This window comes from Callorhinchus milii, unplaced genomic scaffold (assembly GCF_018977255.1).
Source record: "Callorhinchus milii isolate IMCB2004 unplaced genomic scaffold, IMCB_Cmil_1.0 Scaffold7, whole genome shotgun sequence".
In the NCBI taxonomy this organism is placed as follows: Eukaryota; Metazoa; Chordata; class Chondrichthyes; order Chimaeriformes; family Callorhinchidae; genus Callorhinchus; species Callorhinchus milii.
Window position 1 is genome coordinate 2,708,129 of NW_024704748.1, and position 20,145 is coordinate 2,728,273.

At 39.6% G+C, this 20,145-nt stretch overlaps 2 protein-coding genes and 1 long non-coding RNA gene across 4 annotated transcripts in view; 1 reads left to right on the plus strand and 2 right to left on the minus strand.

The window, feature by feature from the left end:
* shtn1 (shootin 1) overlaps positions 1 to 4,308 on the minus strand; it is a 46,379-nt gene extending 42,071 nt beyond the window's left edge. For both annotated transcript variants that reach the window (XM_007903597.2, XM_007903596.2), the window contains exons 1-2: positions 3,998 to 4,308; positions 1,749 to 1,801 (exon numbers count right to left, since the gene is read on the minus strand). In XM_007903597.2, coding sequence (XP_007901788.1) covers positions 1,749 to 1,801; positions 3,998 to 4,055 — 111 coding nt within the window. In that variant the 5' untranslated portion in view covers positions 4,056 to 4,308. The remainder of the gene's footprint in view (positions 1 to 1,748; positions 1,802 to 3,997) is intronic.
* On the plus strand, positions 3,861 to 19,698 carry LOC121849461. Its single transcript, XR_006085225.1, has 3 exons — positions 3,861 to 3,895; positions 5,700 to 5,824; positions 19,586 to 19,698. It is a non-coding gene; the product is annotated as an uncharacterized LOC121849461 (long non-coding RNA).
* The window catches only part of atp6v1ba (ATPase, H+ transporting, lysosomal, V1 subunit B, member a), a 29,639-nt gene continuing 18,909 nt past the window's right edge, over positions 9,416 to 20,145 (minus strand). The window contains exons 7-14 of the mRNA XM_042336597.1: positions 17,973 to 18,074; positions 16,619 to 16,716; positions 15,878 to 16,001; positions 14,147 to 14,297; positions 13,883 to 13,965; positions 12,792 to 12,896; positions 11,637 to 11,766; positions 9,416 to 11,410 (exon numbers count right to left, since the gene is read on the minus strand). Of these exons, the coding sequence (XP_042192531.1) occupies positions 11,265 to 11,410; positions 11,637 to 11,766; positions 12,792 to 12,896; positions 13,883 to 13,965; positions 14,147 to 14,297; positions 15,878 to 16,001; positions 16,619 to 16,716; positions 17,973 to 18,074 (939 nt within the window). The 3' untranslated portion in view covers positions 9,416 to 11,264. The remainder of the gene's footprint in view (positions 11,411 to 11,636; positions 11,767 to 12,791; positions 12,897 to 13,882; positions 13,966 to 14,146; positions 14,298 to 15,877; positions 16,002 to 16,618; positions 16,717 to 17,972; positions 18,075 to 20,145) is intronic.

A 20,145-nucleotide genomic window follows, 5' to 3' on the forward strand; every position in this document is an offset into this window, starting at 1 on the left:
TGATTTTTTTTTCAAGGATGTTTATACAGAAAAGACAAAGTGTGAAGAGAAAAAAAACCTTGGTAGCAATACAGCTGAGAGGTAATCTGTTTGCAGATAGCTTTCCGAAAAGATTGATATATTTGACAAACGTGTTGTCGATTCTTTTTTCATGGCAACAGCAGCGAAGGATAATTGCAAACAATCACGAAGATGATGAACTGCAATGTTTGCCGCTCGATGACGCTGATGAAACATTCTATTTAAACGCCGGCAAAATGAAAATCCACAACACAATTTCAACGTCTATCTCGATTTTGGTGCAATTTAAGCAAGAGAAGCCTTGTTAACTGAGTAGCTATGTTTGCCATAGGAAATGGCTTGCCCGAATAGAAAATAATTCCCTTTTCAAAGACTTGACAACACTATATAAGGTGCTATATCACATGCAAGGATTATTATTATCATTCACATTATTTATGAAATTAAGTGCATTTTTAATACGTATATTAAATAACAAGTATTTTACCATGAAAATACAGCTTAATTGCTTACCATCAATTATTGGTAGTAATACTACTGCTAATAAAGCTTGAATTTGATATAGTGCCTGATCTCATCGTAGGGGTGCCTCAAGGTTTTAACTGTGAAGTGTAGTGACTATGTACTTAAGGGTGAATGTGGTAGCCAATGTATGCACATCAATGTGTAGCTTTGTGCAAACTAAATGGTTACAGTATAGCCTACACTAAGGTATGCTTTCGGGTACGATAACAATAAATATTCGGCTCAACATACCCTGTAAAACTATTTGTTCTTCACAAGAGGAGGCACTTTATCCCATTTGATCTCCTCCTTCCAGAATAGCCATCCTCCCTTTATAATAATAATAATAATAATCCTTGCATTTGACATAGTGCCTTATCACATCTTTGAGACGTCCCAAACTGCTTCCGCAGAATATACTGTAGAAATGGATTGTATATTTTTGTGGGCAAAACACAAGCACCATTGAAGCATCAAGCTGTTTTTTTCAAATGGGTCCAGCATCCTAACCTCAACCACCTCTCCTTGCTAACCTGTCTTCAAAAAAATAAGGGATTTAAGATTTGTTCACAATTCTACACAATCTTAAAGTTTAGGGCGAGAATGGGCACCTAGACTAAGACCGTGTGGATTTTCACCCCGAGCTTATGAAACAAGAGATAAAGTTAGGAGTCAGAATTTTAAATGCAGCGGGTAGTTTATGGTAATAATAAATAATATTTTTGCCCATTTTTTAAGAGACGATTATTTTTTCAGGTTACGTCACATCAACCAACTTTAAAAATCTTACACACGTTTTATCCATAGAAAACTGTATGCGAGATTTAAAAAAATGCAATATTCAAATCCTCTGTGTACAATACAATTATAATAATAATAATCCTTGCATTTGATATAGCGCTTTTCACGTCGGGAGGACGTCCCAAAGCGCTTCACAGAACACACTGTAAAGTGAATTGACTGTATATTTGTGGGCGAACGCGGCAGCCAATTGCGCACCGCAATGTCCCACAAACAGTCGTAGATTGAAAATGACCAATTTATTATTGTTTTTGGTTTTGGAGGGATTATTATTAGGCTCTGTGTGGAGTAAGGAAACTTGCCCAAGGTTTCGCCCTGACCTGCCTGGAATTGAACTCAGGTCTCTCGCTTGCAAAGCGAGTGCTCTAACCACAGAGCTACAGGACTCAATTATCTCATTTAAATCACTGACGAACACTTACCTCATTCTTCACCTGCTCATTTTCCTTGATGAGTTCCTCATATTCGATAGTTGCTGAAACAATCGGAAATAAAGGACATTTTCATGATTATTACTGAGTCTCATCACACAGTGTGTAAAGCAGAGTGAATCAGGCCACGCTTCTGCTATTGTAACGCTGTAATTCATGCAAGGGGACTACAACAACAAATTACATTCGTACAGCGCCTTTCACATCAGGAGGATGCCCCAAGGCGCTGGACAGTCAGGGATCCACACCCGAGCTGCTGGTTGGGATCAGGAGAGGTGGAAGGTGGGGAGGGGAGGGGTAGGAGGGTGACCGAAGGCACGGTCGAAGAGGAGGGTCTTGAAACGGGTCTTGGAGGAGGCAAGGGAGGGGCTGAGTAGGGACTGTGGGATGGAGTTCCAGAGAATAGCTTAAGACGTCAGGTACCTTGATAACAAGGTGAGCCAGGGCAGACTTGATGGGCTGGATGCCCTCCATCTGTGCTGTATGTTCTGTTATTTCTATGCTTCTAACATCCAATGCGCGATTATGCACAGACATGAAATGTTAACAGTCGAAAGGTCTCAGAACTTTTACATCTACTCATTGAAATTCCTCCTTGGCCTTGCACCCCCATCTCACCCAAAATGCAACCTCCGACAACCCTATTGTCTCATCTATGTCCGCTCATCAAACACTGGACTGCTTCACGTTCCCCTGTCCTATCCGTTCCATGTCATCCACTTTAACTTGACTGTCAAATGCAGAAATACGTCAACCTGCCTCCTTTATAGCAGATACATTTGTCCAGTAAAAATGTTGAACTTTCTAAAATTAGATTTCAATTCAAAACATATCCTGGGTTCTTCTTTTTTGGTGGGGGGGGGCACGTCAAAGGAAATTTAAAAAAATACAATCGTTAAAATTGAGAGAAATTAGGAAATTATATACTTTTCATTGTTCCTGTAGATTAGTGCATATCCTCCAGTTTCACTGGCATTAAACACGGTTAACATCAGGTACACCTACAGGCAAAATGTAACACACCCTAAGCCTCAAACATTTTAATTCTACTGCACTAAAGGCAGAGTCCATTTCCCTCATTAACCATCCTTACAACCTATCAACAACAGCATTAATCCTTATCAACATTGTACCATATCATATCGTGTGTTTCATAGACTTGGACCCATTAAATACTGTTCGAGACCATGCCAAACATTTTTTTTCACATAGGTATCTTCAAGTCAATTGGGGTCTAGATTGACGTTATATATTGCACTTCAGACTGTGCAAAATTTGGCACATCTTAACCAAAAAGCTTTCATTGTGAAAACGTTTTTTGCTGTAAATTTGTTTGAGAACTTGAGAATTTTGCAAACTCAAAGAATGAAGTTTGGGGAGATATTTTATTGAACCCAGCTTGGGTCCCACACAATGAATCCTATACACTCCCCAAATTCTTACAACTAAAATATAATAATAATAATATTGGCATTTGACAGAATATATTGTAAAGTGAATTAACTGTATATTTTGTGGGTGAAACACGCCAGTCAATTGCACGCAGCAGTGGCCCACAAACAGTCGTGGATTGAGTGACCACTTTTTTTATTTTAATTTTTTTAAGGGATTATTACCCTCGAAAAGTCATCCTTCAATCAACTAACAACCAGGTTCCTACTTACAGCTCGGTAAACAGAGTTGAATTCTTAATTATAAATATAATTTATAGCATGAAGAAATCGAACATGTAATCAAGTCAAAGCAAAGAATACAACCAAATCCCCTTTGATCTGATCAGCGTTGACTTTGAAGTGGACCATGTCTTAATAGTTTCTTAAAGTATTTTAATTCAACACACAAAATTATTACAGACAGGGAGAGTGAGAGGGAGAGAGTTTTTAAAACGTTTAAGCTTAATAAGAGTGCGATGCATGGCGAATTTTTCTTAAAGAAATCCAACTTTTTAGAGGAAACAGACTCTGCGTTGTCCAGTTGCCACTAAAGCCACAATCTGGCAATTATTAACTTTAAAGAGAACTTTGCAAAGTACTTCAAGAGAAGCCCAGGTTTTATAGTATATAGATATATCTATATATATATATATACACACCCTGCCAGAGATCAGAGCTAAGGGGTGGTTGGGAGGGGAAAGGCAGGTAAATGTAAAATCTTTAGCCCATTAGATGGGACACTTTAGAAACTGTTGAGTGATTAACTTTCTGAACTCAGCAGTTTGTGACTCCAAAGTCTGCACGTACCTTCCTTTGACAACACGGCGATGTTTTTGATATGTTTTGCTTCCTCCAGAGGGTCCATTTCAGTCGGTTTCTTGTGGATCGGGCCGAGAAGGAATTCACCTGTTAGCACCCAGTCAGTCAGTCACTCACTCACTCTGTCTGTCTCTCTGTGTGTGTCTCTCTCTCTCTCTCTCTGCGCGCAGTGGCTGTTCTAACAGTAAAGTTAAAGCAAGTCACTAACTTAACTGGAACTCACTTAACTCTCACCCACTCACTCTTCTCGCAGCAGGTACAGCTTGCATCGTGAAACTTCAGGTCCAAGAACAAATGAGGAAGTCAGATAAGGCTAAATAAAAAAAGAAGCCTATTGTTTTATTACAAGGCAATAAAAGCACACACACACACAAGTTAGCTGATAGTGTAGCACTTCACCCATTGATGATGGTGTGGTCAAATCTACAGTAACATGCCTCAAAGTCACCACAATTCCCCCCTCCCTCCTATAAATACAGGCTAGGGAGAGCTTTCCATTTAAATTGTGCTCCTTTACTCAAGAGATTGAGGGATTTATGGTTGGAGGCAGGGGAGGGAGAGAGAGAGAGTCACTTTTGTCTGTATTATGTTGTGAGCATCAAAGAAACACCAAAGGCAAATTTCAGCAGATTTTAAACCTCAGCACTGCACTGACCTTCGATTTGACTCTTGCATTCGACATTTATGATAGAGGAAGTATGGGAGAGAGGGCATAGTTTAAGTGCAGAAGAGTTACCAATGGAGTGCAGAGTAGGACTGAACTATCTGGTAGCTCTTCCCAGGAACAAATGACCTTCCATTCGGTTATTAGTCCTGCTCATATAACGTTGGGAAACATAATAGTCCATTATGTAGAGGGGTCTCATTGTAGATTTAAGCCAGAATAGCTTGAAAGGTGTTGCTACATTCGTTTTTATTTGGCCGTGTTCAACCACATAATAGTAATATCAATCCTTGCATTTGATACAGCGCCTCATCACGGCTTTGAGATGTCCCAAAGTGCCTCACACCGTAAAGTGAACTCACTGTATATTTTTGTGGGCGAAACATGGCAGCCAATTGCACTAGATATTTACGATTTAGCTACAGAGCACTCCGAGACGCTACCATGGCCTTGCCCCCTCCTACCTCTCTGACCTGCTGACTCCCTACCAACCTGCCCGCTCCCTCCATTCAGCAGGCTGCAACCTGCTCCATGTCTCCCGCCTGACCCACCCTACCATCGGTGGCCGGGCTTTCAGCCTCTCTGCCCCCACACTCTGGAACTCCATCCCACGGTCCCTTCGCCTCGCTTCCTCCCTTGCCTCCTTCAAGGCCGGTCTCAAGACCCTTCTCTTCGACCGTGCCTTCAGTCTCCCTCCCGCCTCTCTGCCTTCTCTCACCCCTACACCACCCCTATCCCACGCTCGGGCCCTGACATCTGACTGTTCAGCGCTTTGGGACGTCCTCCCGACGTGAAAGGCGCTCTATAAATGTAACTGTTGTTGTTTTGTTGTATAAATGCAAATTGTCGTTGTCGAACTCCCCAAGGCATTCCCCAAGTCCTCTTAAAATTTCCAGGAACTTCCTTTTTAAAACTCTATGGCAACAGTAATTGATTCATACACAAAAATAATGTACAATCAAAAATCTTAATGCGATACTACGCTATTCCAAAAAGGTCACCTTCTTTGTTTCCTTTTACCAACAGGTAAGACTTGAGGAAGACTGCTCGTAGTCCTTAGATCCACTATTTGATTATCGTTACAAATGGTGTACAGAATGTAACCATTAATTGGATAAAAAAGGGAAATGAACTTTGTTTGATGACAACAGGTAAGGCATTGCCATTGGTATTGTTCAGTTACTAACACTGCAGATTACGTTTTGTGTTGTTCAACATTTTTCTAACTCCATATGGACTTTCTTCTTATTATAATTATTCTAGACTGGACTTGATTAGTTTATACACAATTGTACGCAGCTTCACTAATTCTGGGAAATAAATGCACTCAGTGGGGTGATCCATTCAAAGAAAAATAAATAAAAAAATAATAAAAATTTGGTCACACAATCCACGACTGTTTGTGGGACGTTGCTGTGCGCAATTGGCTGCCGCATTTCGCCCACAAAATAAACCATCACTACACTTTACAATATATTCTGCAAAGTGCTTTGAGACGTCATGAAGATGTTCCACTGTTTTGGGACGTCCTCCCGACGTGAACGGCGCCCTATAAATGTCATTTTGTTGTTATTGTTATTATTAAACAAGAACAACTTGACACAATATGGGGCCCTCAGAACATTCACTGTGAAATGCATATATGCTTTATGAAGTCAAGTTCATGCTAAATAGTTTGGTAAGTGGGTTTGGCTTAGTTGGTAGCACTCTCATCTCTGGGTCAGAAGGTTGTAGGTTTTAGCAGTGAAATCAGGAGGCAGTTTTTCACCCAAAGGAAATCTGGAACTCTCTCCCCCAAAAGGCTGTGGATGCTGATCCATTCACATCTTCAAGACTGAGGTGGATAAATATTTGTTAGGTCAGGGTATCAAGGGATATGGGATGAGGGCGGGTAATTGAACTTGAGTTACAGATCAGCCATGATCTTATAAAATGGTGGAACAGGCTCGAGAGGCTGAATGGCTTACTTCTGTTTCCGTGTTCGGACCCTTCACTAGAACCTGAGCTCCTCCATAAGATTGACATTGCAACACAGCACTATGGGACTGTTCTAAGATGAGATATTTATTGGGTGAATCTGATAGTTCAAGTTAATGATCCAATGATACCATTTCAAAAGCAAGAAAGTTGTTTTGGCCAATGATTCCTCCCATTGTCAAAGAAATGGTTTAGCTGGTCGCTAGATCCTGGGATGTCCTCCCGACGTCCAGTCCCTGCCTCCCCTCGTTCAAGGCACATCTCAAAACATTACATCTCATGAGCACACCTCTAGGTCATTGCTGACTTTACCAGCTTCCTGCACACATAATAATAATCCACCCATTTGATACAGCGCCTTATTACATTTGAAGGGATCACCCCACTGAGTCTTTGATACATCTCAAAGCGCTTCAGAGAATTACTGTACAGTGAATCGACTGTGTATTTTGTGGGCGGAATATGACAGCCAATTGCACACAGCAGCGTCCCAACAAACAGTGATTATAGGCTTCGTCATGAAATGGGTAAAGGAGATGTGTCACACACAGGATGTTCACTGTCTGCAGTCTCCGTTCCCACAGAGGAGAGCAAATCATTCCCCCACCCTCTCCCAACAACAACAACAAGATTACATTTGTATAGCGCCTTTCACGTCGGGAGTATGTCCCAAAGTGCTGGACAGTGTACAGCATTTCAGATCCGAGCTGGGGGGGAGGGCGGGTGGGTCGGGGAGAGGCCAGAGCCGGCTGAGCGGAGGGAACGGGGGTTGGTAGGGGGTTAGGAGGTCACAGAGGTAGGGTGGGGCGAGGCCATGGAGGGCTTTATAGGTGAGGACCAGGATCTTGAACTGGATCCTCTGAAGGATAGAGAGCCAGTGGAGTCAGGCGAGAGTGGGGGAGATGGGGTCATGTAGTTTGGTGCGGGAGAGGACACGGGCTGCAGAGATCTGGATTATCTGCAGCCTGTGGAGGGAGGAGTTGGGAAGGCGGACAAGTAGGGCGTTTGCATAGTCGAGCCTGGAGGTGATGAAGGCATGAACAAGAGTATCAGCGGCCTGAGGGATGAGGTAGTGGCGGAGTTGGGCGATGTTACGGAAGTGAGGGAAGGCAGAGCGGGTCATGGCTTGAATGTGGGTGAGAAAAGACAGTTGAGAGTCGACCAAGACCCCTAAGTTTCTGACTGGCTGGCGAGTTGTAATGTGCAGCCACGGAGGTTGATGCTGCCAGAGCCTGAGGTGTTGAGGCGCTGGCGCGAGCCAATCAGGAGCGCTTCAGTCTTGTTCACATTCAACTGTAGGAAATTTGCCCTGATCCAGGACTTGATGCAGCAGTGGTCCTGGAGTTGAGGGTGGAGGCAGAAAGATACATGGGGTCATGTCTGCGGATGATGTCACCAAGGGGGAGCATGTAGATATTAGAGAGAGCCAAGGACAGAGCCCAGGGGGATGCCAGATGTGACAGAGCGGGGGCTGGAGGAGAAACCGGAGGCAACAAAGTGGAGACGGTGAGAGAGATAGGAATCGAACCAGGCAAGGGCAGGTCCGTGAAGATTAAGTAAAGCAGAGAGGCAGTTTATGAGGATGGAGTGGTCGACAAGTGTCGAAGGCAGCAGAGAGGTTGAGGAGAACAAGGAGGCAGAGGGAGCCCGGATCACAGATATTCAAAATGTTATTAGTGGTCATTACATTTGAGTCCTGACTACATAAACTCATTGCTTGTCGGCCTCCCCAACTCCTCCCTCCACAGGCTGCAGATCATCCAGAACTCTGCAGCTCATGTCCTCTCTCGCACCAGGCTCCGCGACCCTATCAACCCCGTCCTCGCCCGACTCCACTGGCTTTCCATCACACAGAGGATACAGTTCAAGATCCTGGTCCTCATCTTCAAAGCCCTCCACGGTCTTGCTCCCCCCTATCTCGCCGACCTCCTAACCCCCTACCATCCTGTCCGCTCGCTCCGCTCAGTGGGCTCCAGCTTGCTTCACATCCCCCACCTCGCCCACTCTATCATTGACAGGCAGGCCTTCTGCCATTCTGCCACCCTCTGGAACTCCATCCAGCAGTCCCTCCGCCTTGCCCCCTCCTATAGCCTCCTTCAAGACCCATCTCAAGACTCTCCTCTTCAACCGTGCTTTCAATCACCCTGCTTCCTCCCCTGCCCTCCACCCTCCCCAATCCCGACCCCCAGCTCGGGTTCAAAACTCTGACTGCCCAGCGCCTTGGGATGTCCTCCCAACGTGGAAAGCGCTTTACAAATGTAATTTTGTTGTTTTTGTTGTTGTGAGCAGGTGGAAGGACAGTGTGAGTTCAGGGAGAACTGGTCAATCAGCCTTTCAAGAGCAATTGTAGATGAAGCCGAAGGTGTACTGCTCTTTCAACAACAACATTACATTTTGTATAGCGTTTTTCACGTCCGCACTGGACAATCAGTGTTTCGGACCCTGATTTCAGTGACTACAGGTCCAGAGGACACTCTCATGAGCAGACTTGAGCTCCAGTGAGGTGTGTTATAATGGGGTTGTCCTGTGTGCAGTAATCTGAAATGAAATTACAGAACTCAAACACGGAAATATGTCACCTGGAGGAACTTGTTCTGATACAATCTACGTTTGGAACTGTTTAAAAATTCTGGTTAGCAGAGGAATTCTCGCTAGGTTTCCAGGGCTGTATTCTCAAGGAATCCCTGTACATCAAACTCTCATGTCTTGCAAAGTAAATTCTGGATTTGTCACTTACAGTTGTAATATTATTCCTGACAATGTTATATGGCATCAATTTCTTTATTGCGTTTTCGTCATACAATAAACACAAATCACAAAGTCAGCGTGCTCTTGATAAATCTATGTAGCACATCAATGAAATAATAATAATCATTAGATTTGATACAATCCTTGCCAATAAGGTACACGATCCTTAAAACAGCAGATTGACTACGTAATTCTGGAATATTCTAGCACATTGGATTCCATATTTCAAACATAATTCACTTTTTAAAAACCACAGACAATTAGGGAAAGCTGAATATTGTACACAAGGCTGATCAATTCACTTAATTTTGGAACTACATCCAGTCACAAGCTGAAGAAATTGCAATTAGTATACGGTAATATACATAAAGCTTAAATGCAGACAGGTCCACAGAACAAAGATATATTGTAGAGCATTTAAAGTGTCATTAAACAGTTTCACATTTTGACTGACGTAGGGAAAAGGCAATATCAAATCATCTTCACACAAACAGAATATCACATTGAAATGTTTTTGCACTAAAACGAATATCTCATGTTACAATAATCAATATGCTTACGTAGTAACTCTTCCTAATCAGTTGGGAAACAAATTGCAACCTTGTAGAGCCTTTAATGAAGTCCAAACATTAGTTGTATTGTAATTTAAGTTGCTCACACGACCACTACAAGAGCACAACACACACAAGTCCAATGAAATTGTAACCGAACAAGTCAGTTCAACATTTTTTAATGAAAGTCAGCTTTTAAAGATGAGGATCAATGGTTTAAAAGAGTGTTTTTAGACAACAAAGGCAAAGAGTATGAGGAATGTAAATGTAGAATTTTTTAAATTATATATGTACTTAAAATTGTAATTCATTTTAAAGGAACACAAGTAGAATGCGTTACCAAACGTAACAGATCAATATCAATTTTAATCTGATTTTTCATCCAGCACAGAAATAAAATGCAGGAAAATAATCAATTAGTTTGTTATAGAAAGTAATTTTCTCTTGGTTTCCTATTTTTAATTGTAATTGAATAGAACAGATCAATCTGCTATGTATTTAGGATATTCTGGCATAATCAGCAAATCCAGTTAATCACTAACTTTGATTTAATTTAAATTATTTGATATAAATTACAATTAACAACAGAATTACAGCCATAACCCGAAAAACACGACTAGAATATGCACGTTGTAAATGTAGGTAAGCAGAGCTCAAATTCAATAAGTATGTTCCATAGTTGAGATGAGCTCTAATTATATAAACATCAAGTGCTTGATTTCTTCCTATATTGCTGATAAAATACCAAAGTAGCAACTCAACACAAAATTGACCACATTTTCCATATACAAAAATATCCTAAGTTATACAGAATTTCCATAAAGTCAAATTGTGTTGGGTTGACAGTATGTAAATAGTTACAATAAATCCCTTAATAGCCAGCCAGGCTGCCTCTGTTTGGGACATCAGATTGAGATTAAGTTGCATGATACACTTTAGGATCAGTTGAAGGGATTGGTTTCATCTTCAATGGATACCAATCTGCATTATTCATTAATTTAATTATGTTTTACAAACACACGAGGAAAGAGAATGTAAACAAATTAACTTCCCATCAACTACCACGGTAAACATATTTCTGCAAGTTGTAATATGCTTTCAGTACCAACAGATTAGGCTTTCATTTCGGGAGCAGTTGGGATTTGTGGATTCCACACACTTATTTCATTATAATACTTTCATCTTCAAATTCTTACAATAAAAATGCAGACATGGGCTAACATCTGCTGGAGTGTGCACAGAATGCTCCACTGAAAGAACCTACTTCTATGAAGTTTGGGGAGTGGGGAAATAACTCTCAAGTGAATTGGAAACTTTATTGATGCTTGGCAGCAGAATCTCTTGGGTAAAACTCTGCCACCGTACTTTGAGTAATGCGTTTCAACAGCTCCTTGGGGAAAATTCGGAGCAACTGCCATCCAATATCCAAGGTTTCAAAAATGGTTCGATTATCATATGGACCTAAATAGAACAAAGCAGATCATCAACATCAATCTTTTGCTCATCCGAATTTGTTCTTCATAGCTTTTTTAAAAAATGTGTGTTAAACAGTTAAGCAATGTGCAACTAAAATCAACATTTAATTGAAAACAGCTATAAAGACCGTATAAGATCTCGTAACATTGAAAAGCAAATTAATCTCTCCACATGAGAAACTCATTCAGGTTTGTAGAGTTATTTTACATACCCTGTGCAATAAAATTCCTCTCAAACTTCTGCAGAAATTCTAAGTACAGAAGGTCATCCGCTGTGAGAGCTTCTTCACCAACTACAGCTTTCATTGCTTGGACATCTTTGCCAATGGCATAACAAGCATACTGTGGATACAGAAAATTCCAGCAATCACTCAGTAATATGTAACTCAGTTGAATTTACAAACAAAAGCACTTATAAAACACTTTATATAAAAGTTCTCATGTTATTTGATTTTGCTCACAATCGTTCACACATTTCACTTTCATATACAAAACCTCAAATTACAAGCAGTTGTGCTGGTCACCTCACACACGCTGAGAACTTGGTCCTGACTGGTTGAACCTATTTGACTTAAGAGTCTTAGAGCATGAAGAGGAGAGATTTTCACTAAACATTCTGGTTCCCAATTCTAAGTCCCGAGCAGTGAAACATTAGTCCTGTAATTTATTGGACTAATGGTCAATTCACTTTCCAGTACATTGTCAATGGACTCCTGTAGCTCAGTGGTAAGAACACTCATCTTTCAAGCAAGAGACTTGGGTTCGATTCCTGGCAGGGTGAAATGTTGAGCAAGTTTCCTTACTCCACACCCCTCTGTTTACCTAGCAGGGACGCTGCTGTGCGCAATTGGCTGCTGAGTTTTGCCCACAAAATATACAGTCAATTCATTTTATAGTATATTCGGTGAAGCGCTTTGAGACATCTGAAAGACTTGATAAGGCGCTATATCAAATGAAAGGTTTATTACTGTTATTCTGTGAAGCGCTTTGAGACATCTCGTAGATGTGTTAAGGCGCTATATCAAATGCAAGGATTATAATAATTATTATTATAGAGAGAATGCTGCTATAGTCTCACTTGTTGAATAGAAATGGGCTCAGCCAGCCCCAGAATTTTCTCTTCAGGTAAAATAGCTGACTCCCAGGTCATTAGGTCGCCACTATCACATCCTGCTTTGCACATGCGGAGCAAACAGGAAGCAAATTTGGCGGAAACAGATGGTTGCGTGGATTTGCAGTGAAACCAGTTATTGCCCCTCTCTATCAAGCTTTATGCATCCAAACACATCATAACAAGGCCCCACTGTATTTAGTGTTAGATTTTGTCAAACTTTCAAGGAGGCCAATAGAGAATTTGTAAATCTTACCAGCTGATTGGATACTTCGGCATGATCTTTACGAGTCATGCCCTCTCCTATGGCAGACTTCATTAATCGAGACAGAGAAGGCAGCACATTAATAGGAGGATAGATCTGCAACACAGTAGTTCAGAAGACTTTGTTAATTTACTGCATTGCCTCTCAGATGATCAGGTGGAGCAGGTAATGTTTCTGGATTTAACAAGAGGTGCGTTTTAATTAGGACAATCAGTATCATCAGTGCTCGAGAAAAATGTCCGCTAAAGTGTTGAAATCTGTTTAAAGCATGGCTGGAAAAGGGCATTTCAAATCAGACCTCAACAATTGCTATGGTTTTCTTTCAATTGCCCTTCAGTTATAACGTGGACAATACGGTAAACTGTATGCAATATGGAGTGATCTTTACTGAGTGACTTCCCTGGTATTTTGATATTTGGGAATACTGCTTTGGTTATCCACCACTTCTGTGGCCCACATTAGACATTAAGCTATGTAGCTACAAACTGATGGCTTTCCAGACCGGTGGCAAGTGTCTGGCTCTTGGGCTATTAAAGGGATCGTTGGAGATGCACTGTTTAATTCTGAAGAAATTTATTTTGATACAAGACTCTGTTCACAATATGTCTCTCTCCAACTTAGCCATTTTGCAGAATGCCAAAACTCACTCAAATTGTGAACTCTCACCCACAACTGAAATTTTTAATTTGTGCCAGAATTTGTATTGTAAGCACTGGAATCTGCCACTGAAGTCCCATTAGTGGCAGATTCCAGCGAGTGAATGAATTTCTATTTTTTGGTATCCTAATTCTACTGATCAGAATACGAAAACCCATAAGAAAATGGTCTCACGCGTACAAAATAGTTAGGAGCGGATTAAAAGGTTTTAGTTCCAAAAGTTCGATGGAGTCAAGTTGCAAGTTACCAGTAGTAGGTGCTATTATTGATCATAATTCAAATGTTTTGTGAGGTCTAACTCTGCTGGTATTGATCCTTCGTCCATTCACTTTGCACTAGATGTATCTACAATTTATATTAACAAAACTGTAAATACGAAGGCCTCTTTTCATAGATAGCTTCCAACAATCTTGAGTTAATCATACCTGTCTATTGTGTAGCTGACGATCAACGTAGATTTGCCCTTCTGTGATGTAGCCAGTTAAATCAGGGATAGGGTGAGTGATATCTAAAGTGAGAAAAAACAAGGCAGATTTTTCAACAGCTCGAGAAATTTTTTTAAAAAATGGTTACTACATATACACTCCCACTTGATCTCAATTTAAAGGAAAATGTATATTTTCTCACATTAAGTGCAACATATTGAGATAGGAGTTCATTCTACACTTGTTTGTGAAAACTTTACTAACCATCGTTGGGCATGGTAAGGATAGGAATCTGCGTGATGGAGCCACTTCTGCCTTCAATACGCCCAGCTCTTTCATAGATTGTCGCCAAATCTGTGTACATGTAACCAGGGAAACCACGACGGCCAGGTACTTCCTCTCGGGCGGCTGAAACCTTTGATATTATAAAGAGAAAACTTACTTCGTTATAAACAAAATACACTGAACAAAATGACAGAATTCCTTTAAGATCTGCTGAATGCATAAACAGAACGGACAACGAAAGGAGAACAAAGTTACCAATTCTAACTGGTTGACATCCAAAGAAATTCCCGTCAAGTCTCTTTTTTAACGTACTACTTCAGTCTAAAGGAAAACTATTCATTTCAATAACCCCGTGTAAGCTTAGATAATAAGTCTTCTTTTAATATAAAAAAAGACATTTCATACCACTTCAGGAATCTTTGAAATACTCCGAACTCCAGTGAGCCCAAAGGGTTGGGAAAAAAGCAGTACGTGTTGCACTACTTCACCATTAGTAGTTTATCAAAACCGAAGGCAGACACTGTATTGCATCAAGGTCAACACATTTTCAAGCTCAATGCTAACTATTTTAGCTTAGGTTGAGATGCAATTTAGTAGATTGCTTCAAGATAACAAATGGAACATTTGTTCTTTGTAAAACAGCCGTCAGTAAGAAATAGATAGAAATACTTTTAATAAAGAAGCCTCCCTACTTCAGTCTAAAAGAAAACTATTCGTTTCAATAACCTCTTGTAATCTTAGATGGTCAATGCTAGATGAAATAGTTTATCATACTAAAATTGCTCTTTTTTTAAAAAAAGCTATGTGCTGTTTTAAGGCTGAAAAAGAAACACCCAACAAAGGCAAACAAATACAATAAATTAGATGTAGATATCACAATCAGAGTAAGCACTTCAAACATCTTGGAAAATTCTCTAATTGTTCTTTGTATGGATTTACTATGTGTAAACTCAAGGGATTGTGAGTGCTATCTACACTACAGCAGTAACATTTTCAAAGGACTGTAATGTCCTCCAGTTATAGTGAGTGCTGTTTTTTTTTACACTGTCACGCAATTCCACACTAAATTTGTACTAAGCCTCTTCCATATTCTACAGCAGGTTACAGGTTAGGAAGAACTTCAAAACCCAGTAAGTCCATTTAAGGCAAATGCACAGGATTTCATAACTCATGAGATTCCCTTCCTGCACCCTTCAACTTCCATTTCACTAAAGTTGATACAAGAAAAGGTTTATTTTAAAAATATTAAGTAATCTCACATTTCAAGAAAATAATGCAATGAATTAATATTCGAAGAAGGGCAGCAATTTTAAGACCGCAATAAGATATCCTCAGGACTAAAAGGCCTATATGCGGATTTTCAATTTATATTAATATCCTTCAGCTTTAATCAATTACCTTCAGGGATCAGATATTTCAAGTTTTTATTATTATCTTTGCCTACGGTTGGTTGCCTATCAGCAAATTGAGTGATTTAGTGGAGCCCATGATAGACAAATTGTATATTCAAGTGTCATAAGCACATCAAATGACTTCCTGTCATTGTATATTTTATGATTCAATTTCCCTGAGCTATGTTTATGAACAGCTTCAAATGCTCAACAAAAAGATTTAAAATTAGGTTAAACATCACCACCCGTGTCTAAATTGAACATTTCATACATTGTTCCAGCAACCCGGGTCCCTGTAAGAAATTACTGATGCACATACCTCTCTCAGAGCCTCAGCATAAGAACTCATGTCTGTTAGAATAACCAACACATGCTTTTCACATTGATATGCAAGGTATTCTGCACAAGTGAGAGCGAGACGAGGAGTAATGATACGTTCAATACTGTAATATGGAGAAACAACTCATTCAGTATTCAGTTTAATATAGTACCAGAAATTCATGTATTTCAACCCAGTTTATACAACAATTAAGAGAAAAAATCACATCCACGCTTTATTTAGCTGAGAGCTTTTTACCCATCTGGAAGCTTAAGCAAATCACACACTTTATTACGGTTGAAATGAATTTTCCAATGAAAAGAATCTTCCAATGGGTGAAAAAAAAATCAAAGCAGTATAATAATAATCCTTGCATTTGTTATAGGGCCTGATCACATCTTCTAGACATCTCAAAGCTCTTCACAGAATGTACTGTAAAGTGAAATTACTGTAGGCAAATTTTGTAGGCAAAACACGGCCGCCAATTACACTCAGCAGTGTCCAACGAACATGCATGGATTGAGTGACCGCATTTTTCTTCAAAAAAAGGGTTATTATCCCCGGAAAAGCGATCCACCAATCGACTAACCTAGGTAAACAGAGGCGTGTGGAGTAAAGAAACTTGCCCAACATTTCGCCCTGCCCGGGAATCCAACCCGCGTCATCTCACTTGTGAAGCGAGTGTTGTAATCAATGAACTACTTATAGAAGTGTTGAATGTTATTATATTAAGTTACTTACGTCGGATCATTTGCAAGATTCAGGAACAGACAGACATTATCCATAGAACCATTTTCTTCAAAGTCAGACTTAAAGAACCTTGCAGTTTCCATGTTAACCTGTTGTACATTGTAAAAATGGAATAGTCAACCAAAACCTTGAAACAACTAACAACTGCTATTCTCAAATTTTCACAAGATCACGCCATGGACTAGATACTTGAGTCCAAGTGGAATTCATAATAATGATAGTTAGGCAGAAGAATCGAGATAGAATTTCAATCCTACATTTTCAGAAAACCAGTGAGAGAGGAGGTGACAATAGAGAGGTGAGAACTGACTCTTAATAATAATAATAATCCTTGCATTTGATATAGCGCTTTTCACGTCGGGAGGACGTCCCAAAGCGCTTCACAGAACACTGTAAAGTGAAATGACTACATTTGTGGGCGAACGCGGCAGCCAATTGCGCACAGCAATGTCCCACAAACAGTCGTGGATTGAAAATGACCGATTTATTATTGTTTTGTTTTGGAGGGATTATTATTAGGCTCTGTGTGGAGTAAGGAAACTTGCCCAAGGTTTCGCCCTCTGCCTGGAATTGAACTCAGATCTCTCACTTGCAAAGCGAGTGCTCTAACCACTGAGCTACAGGACTCCACTCTTGGTATGGGAGAGGATGAATTTCACATTACATTGAAACATCTGAACTGAAAGTATCCCTTAATGGAAAATTTAAGAAACAGTTAAGACATTTTCAACAAACTTCCAACTACATCAAACTACATTATTGTAACCGGACTCCTCACAAATTTTGTTTTTATAAATGTATGCAGTGTACTTGATATGTAGCGGTCTAATGTAACCTAGTGTAAATTAATCCAGATGAAACTGAATTACCGAATTCTTAACACAAGATGTATTTGGGATATAAAATGTTGAAATTCTGGCCTTCTCAAAGAGGAAAGAAGAGCCACTTTATGGATACGGTATTAACACCTTGGCCTCGTTTGTCATTCCACTAGTCGAAGCCTTCTCCTCTCTTATATAACTGTTAGGATTTCTACAATCAGATCAATATAGTCTCATTCAACCACTTTCCTGCATTTTTAATTGCTGCTCTTTCTATCTGGATTACAAGCTCCATTCTGGTTCATTTTACTGCATTGAAGACAATGTAAACCAAATCCTTCCCTTCACATGACATTCCACTGACCTTCAGAGCACAGGGAATTGTGGACCACCAACAGCTTCGACCAGAGCTATATCTGCCACTGTACCCTTCCATCGTTAATAGCAACACACTTAATTGGCACACCAATTAACAAGATCTACAACCACAGTCCCCTCCCAGTTCCCTTTTTCAATTCACTTACACCCATAGCGGCAAACACAATGGCAAAATTCTCTTCACTGTAATCCATGACATCTTTAGATTTTTTAACCAGACCAGCTTGACGGCAGATTTGGGCAGCAATCTGAAAAAAAATAGAACACATTCGCTTTGTAGTCTGTGCTTCACCCTGTTCTCACTTTTCAAGCTTAAGTGAGTTTCTGATTAGAAAGGCTCCATGCTATGTTAAAACGTTAAACACACATTGGTTTGATGAAAACCTTTAAGCTAACTGAAATAACCTTTTGTTAAACCACGTCTGTCAAAAAATCTATGGGAATCATGTGTATTCACACACCCATTAACGATGAACTAGCTCATTTTAAACAAGGTGAAATATGTATTATATACCACCAGCTTTCAGTGAAGCTGGAAAGGAGACAGATAAAAGCCTTTGAGATAGGTATCAAAAAGATGAATCTTGTTGACAATCTTGTTTTATAAGGGGAAAAAAATCAAAACTGCAGATGTGTCACAGTAACATTATTATATTTTAAGCTTTAGACAAATCCATCTCAAGTAGATAGAAGAGTTATCCCTTGGTAGATCAACCCTGAACTCAATTGTGAAAGGGAGACACGAATTTTCATGAAAATCACAGACTCCAATGTACTTTCTCATACCAACTATTTAATGCCCTCTCTAAATGATTTGACTTTTTGGAGGTTACAAATGATACAGTTAAATATTTCATCACATCCATTGCCCATTTATCAATTAGGAATTTCTAACCTAAATAAAAAATGCATTTTAACAACATATTAGGTAATTGATACATCAGCATTACCCGTCTTGTAAATTAGATGATGTAGAAAAATGTCATATTATACCCAAGTCCATTTTCAAATATACTGAAATAAGTCTACTTTTACTGAAGAAAATTTACAACATTTCTATTTCACACACAAATTTTCAAGCAGAGTAAGCAGCTAGCTGAGGTTCTATTTGATTGGCATTTGCAGATGTTAAGTTTACAGCTAATAACTTATATTGTTTTCTTTTAGATCTAATAGTGGTGCTACACTGTTGCAAACTGGATTTATAATAATAATCCTTGTATTTGATATAGTACCTTAACATGTCTTCGAGATGTCTCAAAGCACTTCACAGAATATACTGTAAAGTGAATTGATGTATATTTTTTGGGTGAAACATAGCAGCCAATTGCACACAGCAGTGTCCCACAAACAGTCATGGATTAAGTGACCAAACTTTTTTTGTTTGTTTTTTTGGAGGGATTACCCCGGAAAAGCGATCTACCAATCGACTTAACAACCGATTTCCTACTTGCTACTATGTAAATAGAGGCATGTGGATTAAGAAAACTTGCCCAATGTTTCGCTCTGCCAGGAATCCAACCCAAGTCCTCTCGCTGGCGAGGCGAGTCTAATCACTGAGCTACAGGACTTCAGAAAATTTCAAATCATACCCAAGTCACATTTTCAAATATGCTGAAATAGGTCTACTTTTACTGAAAGCAAAATTTACAACATTTCAATTTCACAAGCATAGTTATCGATTTGTTGAGGTTCTATTCGATTGGCATTTACAGATGCTTAGTTTATAGCTAATAATTTACATTTTGTTTTCTTTTAGATCTAAGAGGACGGAAATAATTTAGTTAAAACTCCAGTGATATGAGCACTTCAGCCATCAATCAGAAGTTTACAAATGGAATACAAACTCCAAAATCAATCAATCATCAAGATGTATGTAGTAAATAAGAAGCCGTTGCCTCTTTTTAATCACAGTTGTAAAAGGTACAGCAAAGGTTCAATTGGATGATACGAAGAATAAAAAGCTGAATCAGTAATAAGAATGAAGAAATTGAAGATCAGAAAGCCAGAAAGAATGGATAATGATAATAATTTAGATACAATGTGGTATAACTGACCACAGCAGAATTAAATTAGAATTGGGAGCTCTAATGAGGAAGCTATAAGCAATGGACAGCGCGTCAAATTGTCCTGTAAGTATTTTATGTTCACACTATGTTGTCCCTTCTTGGAAGTTGGTTTCATTCAGCAGGTTGACTGTCCAACTAGAGATAATAGCTTCTTGAATTTTATCTCAACCAACTGACCACCTGAAAGAACTCAACATACCAGCTGGCGTGCATTGATATTTTCAATCAATCCGCCTTGATAGCATCGATC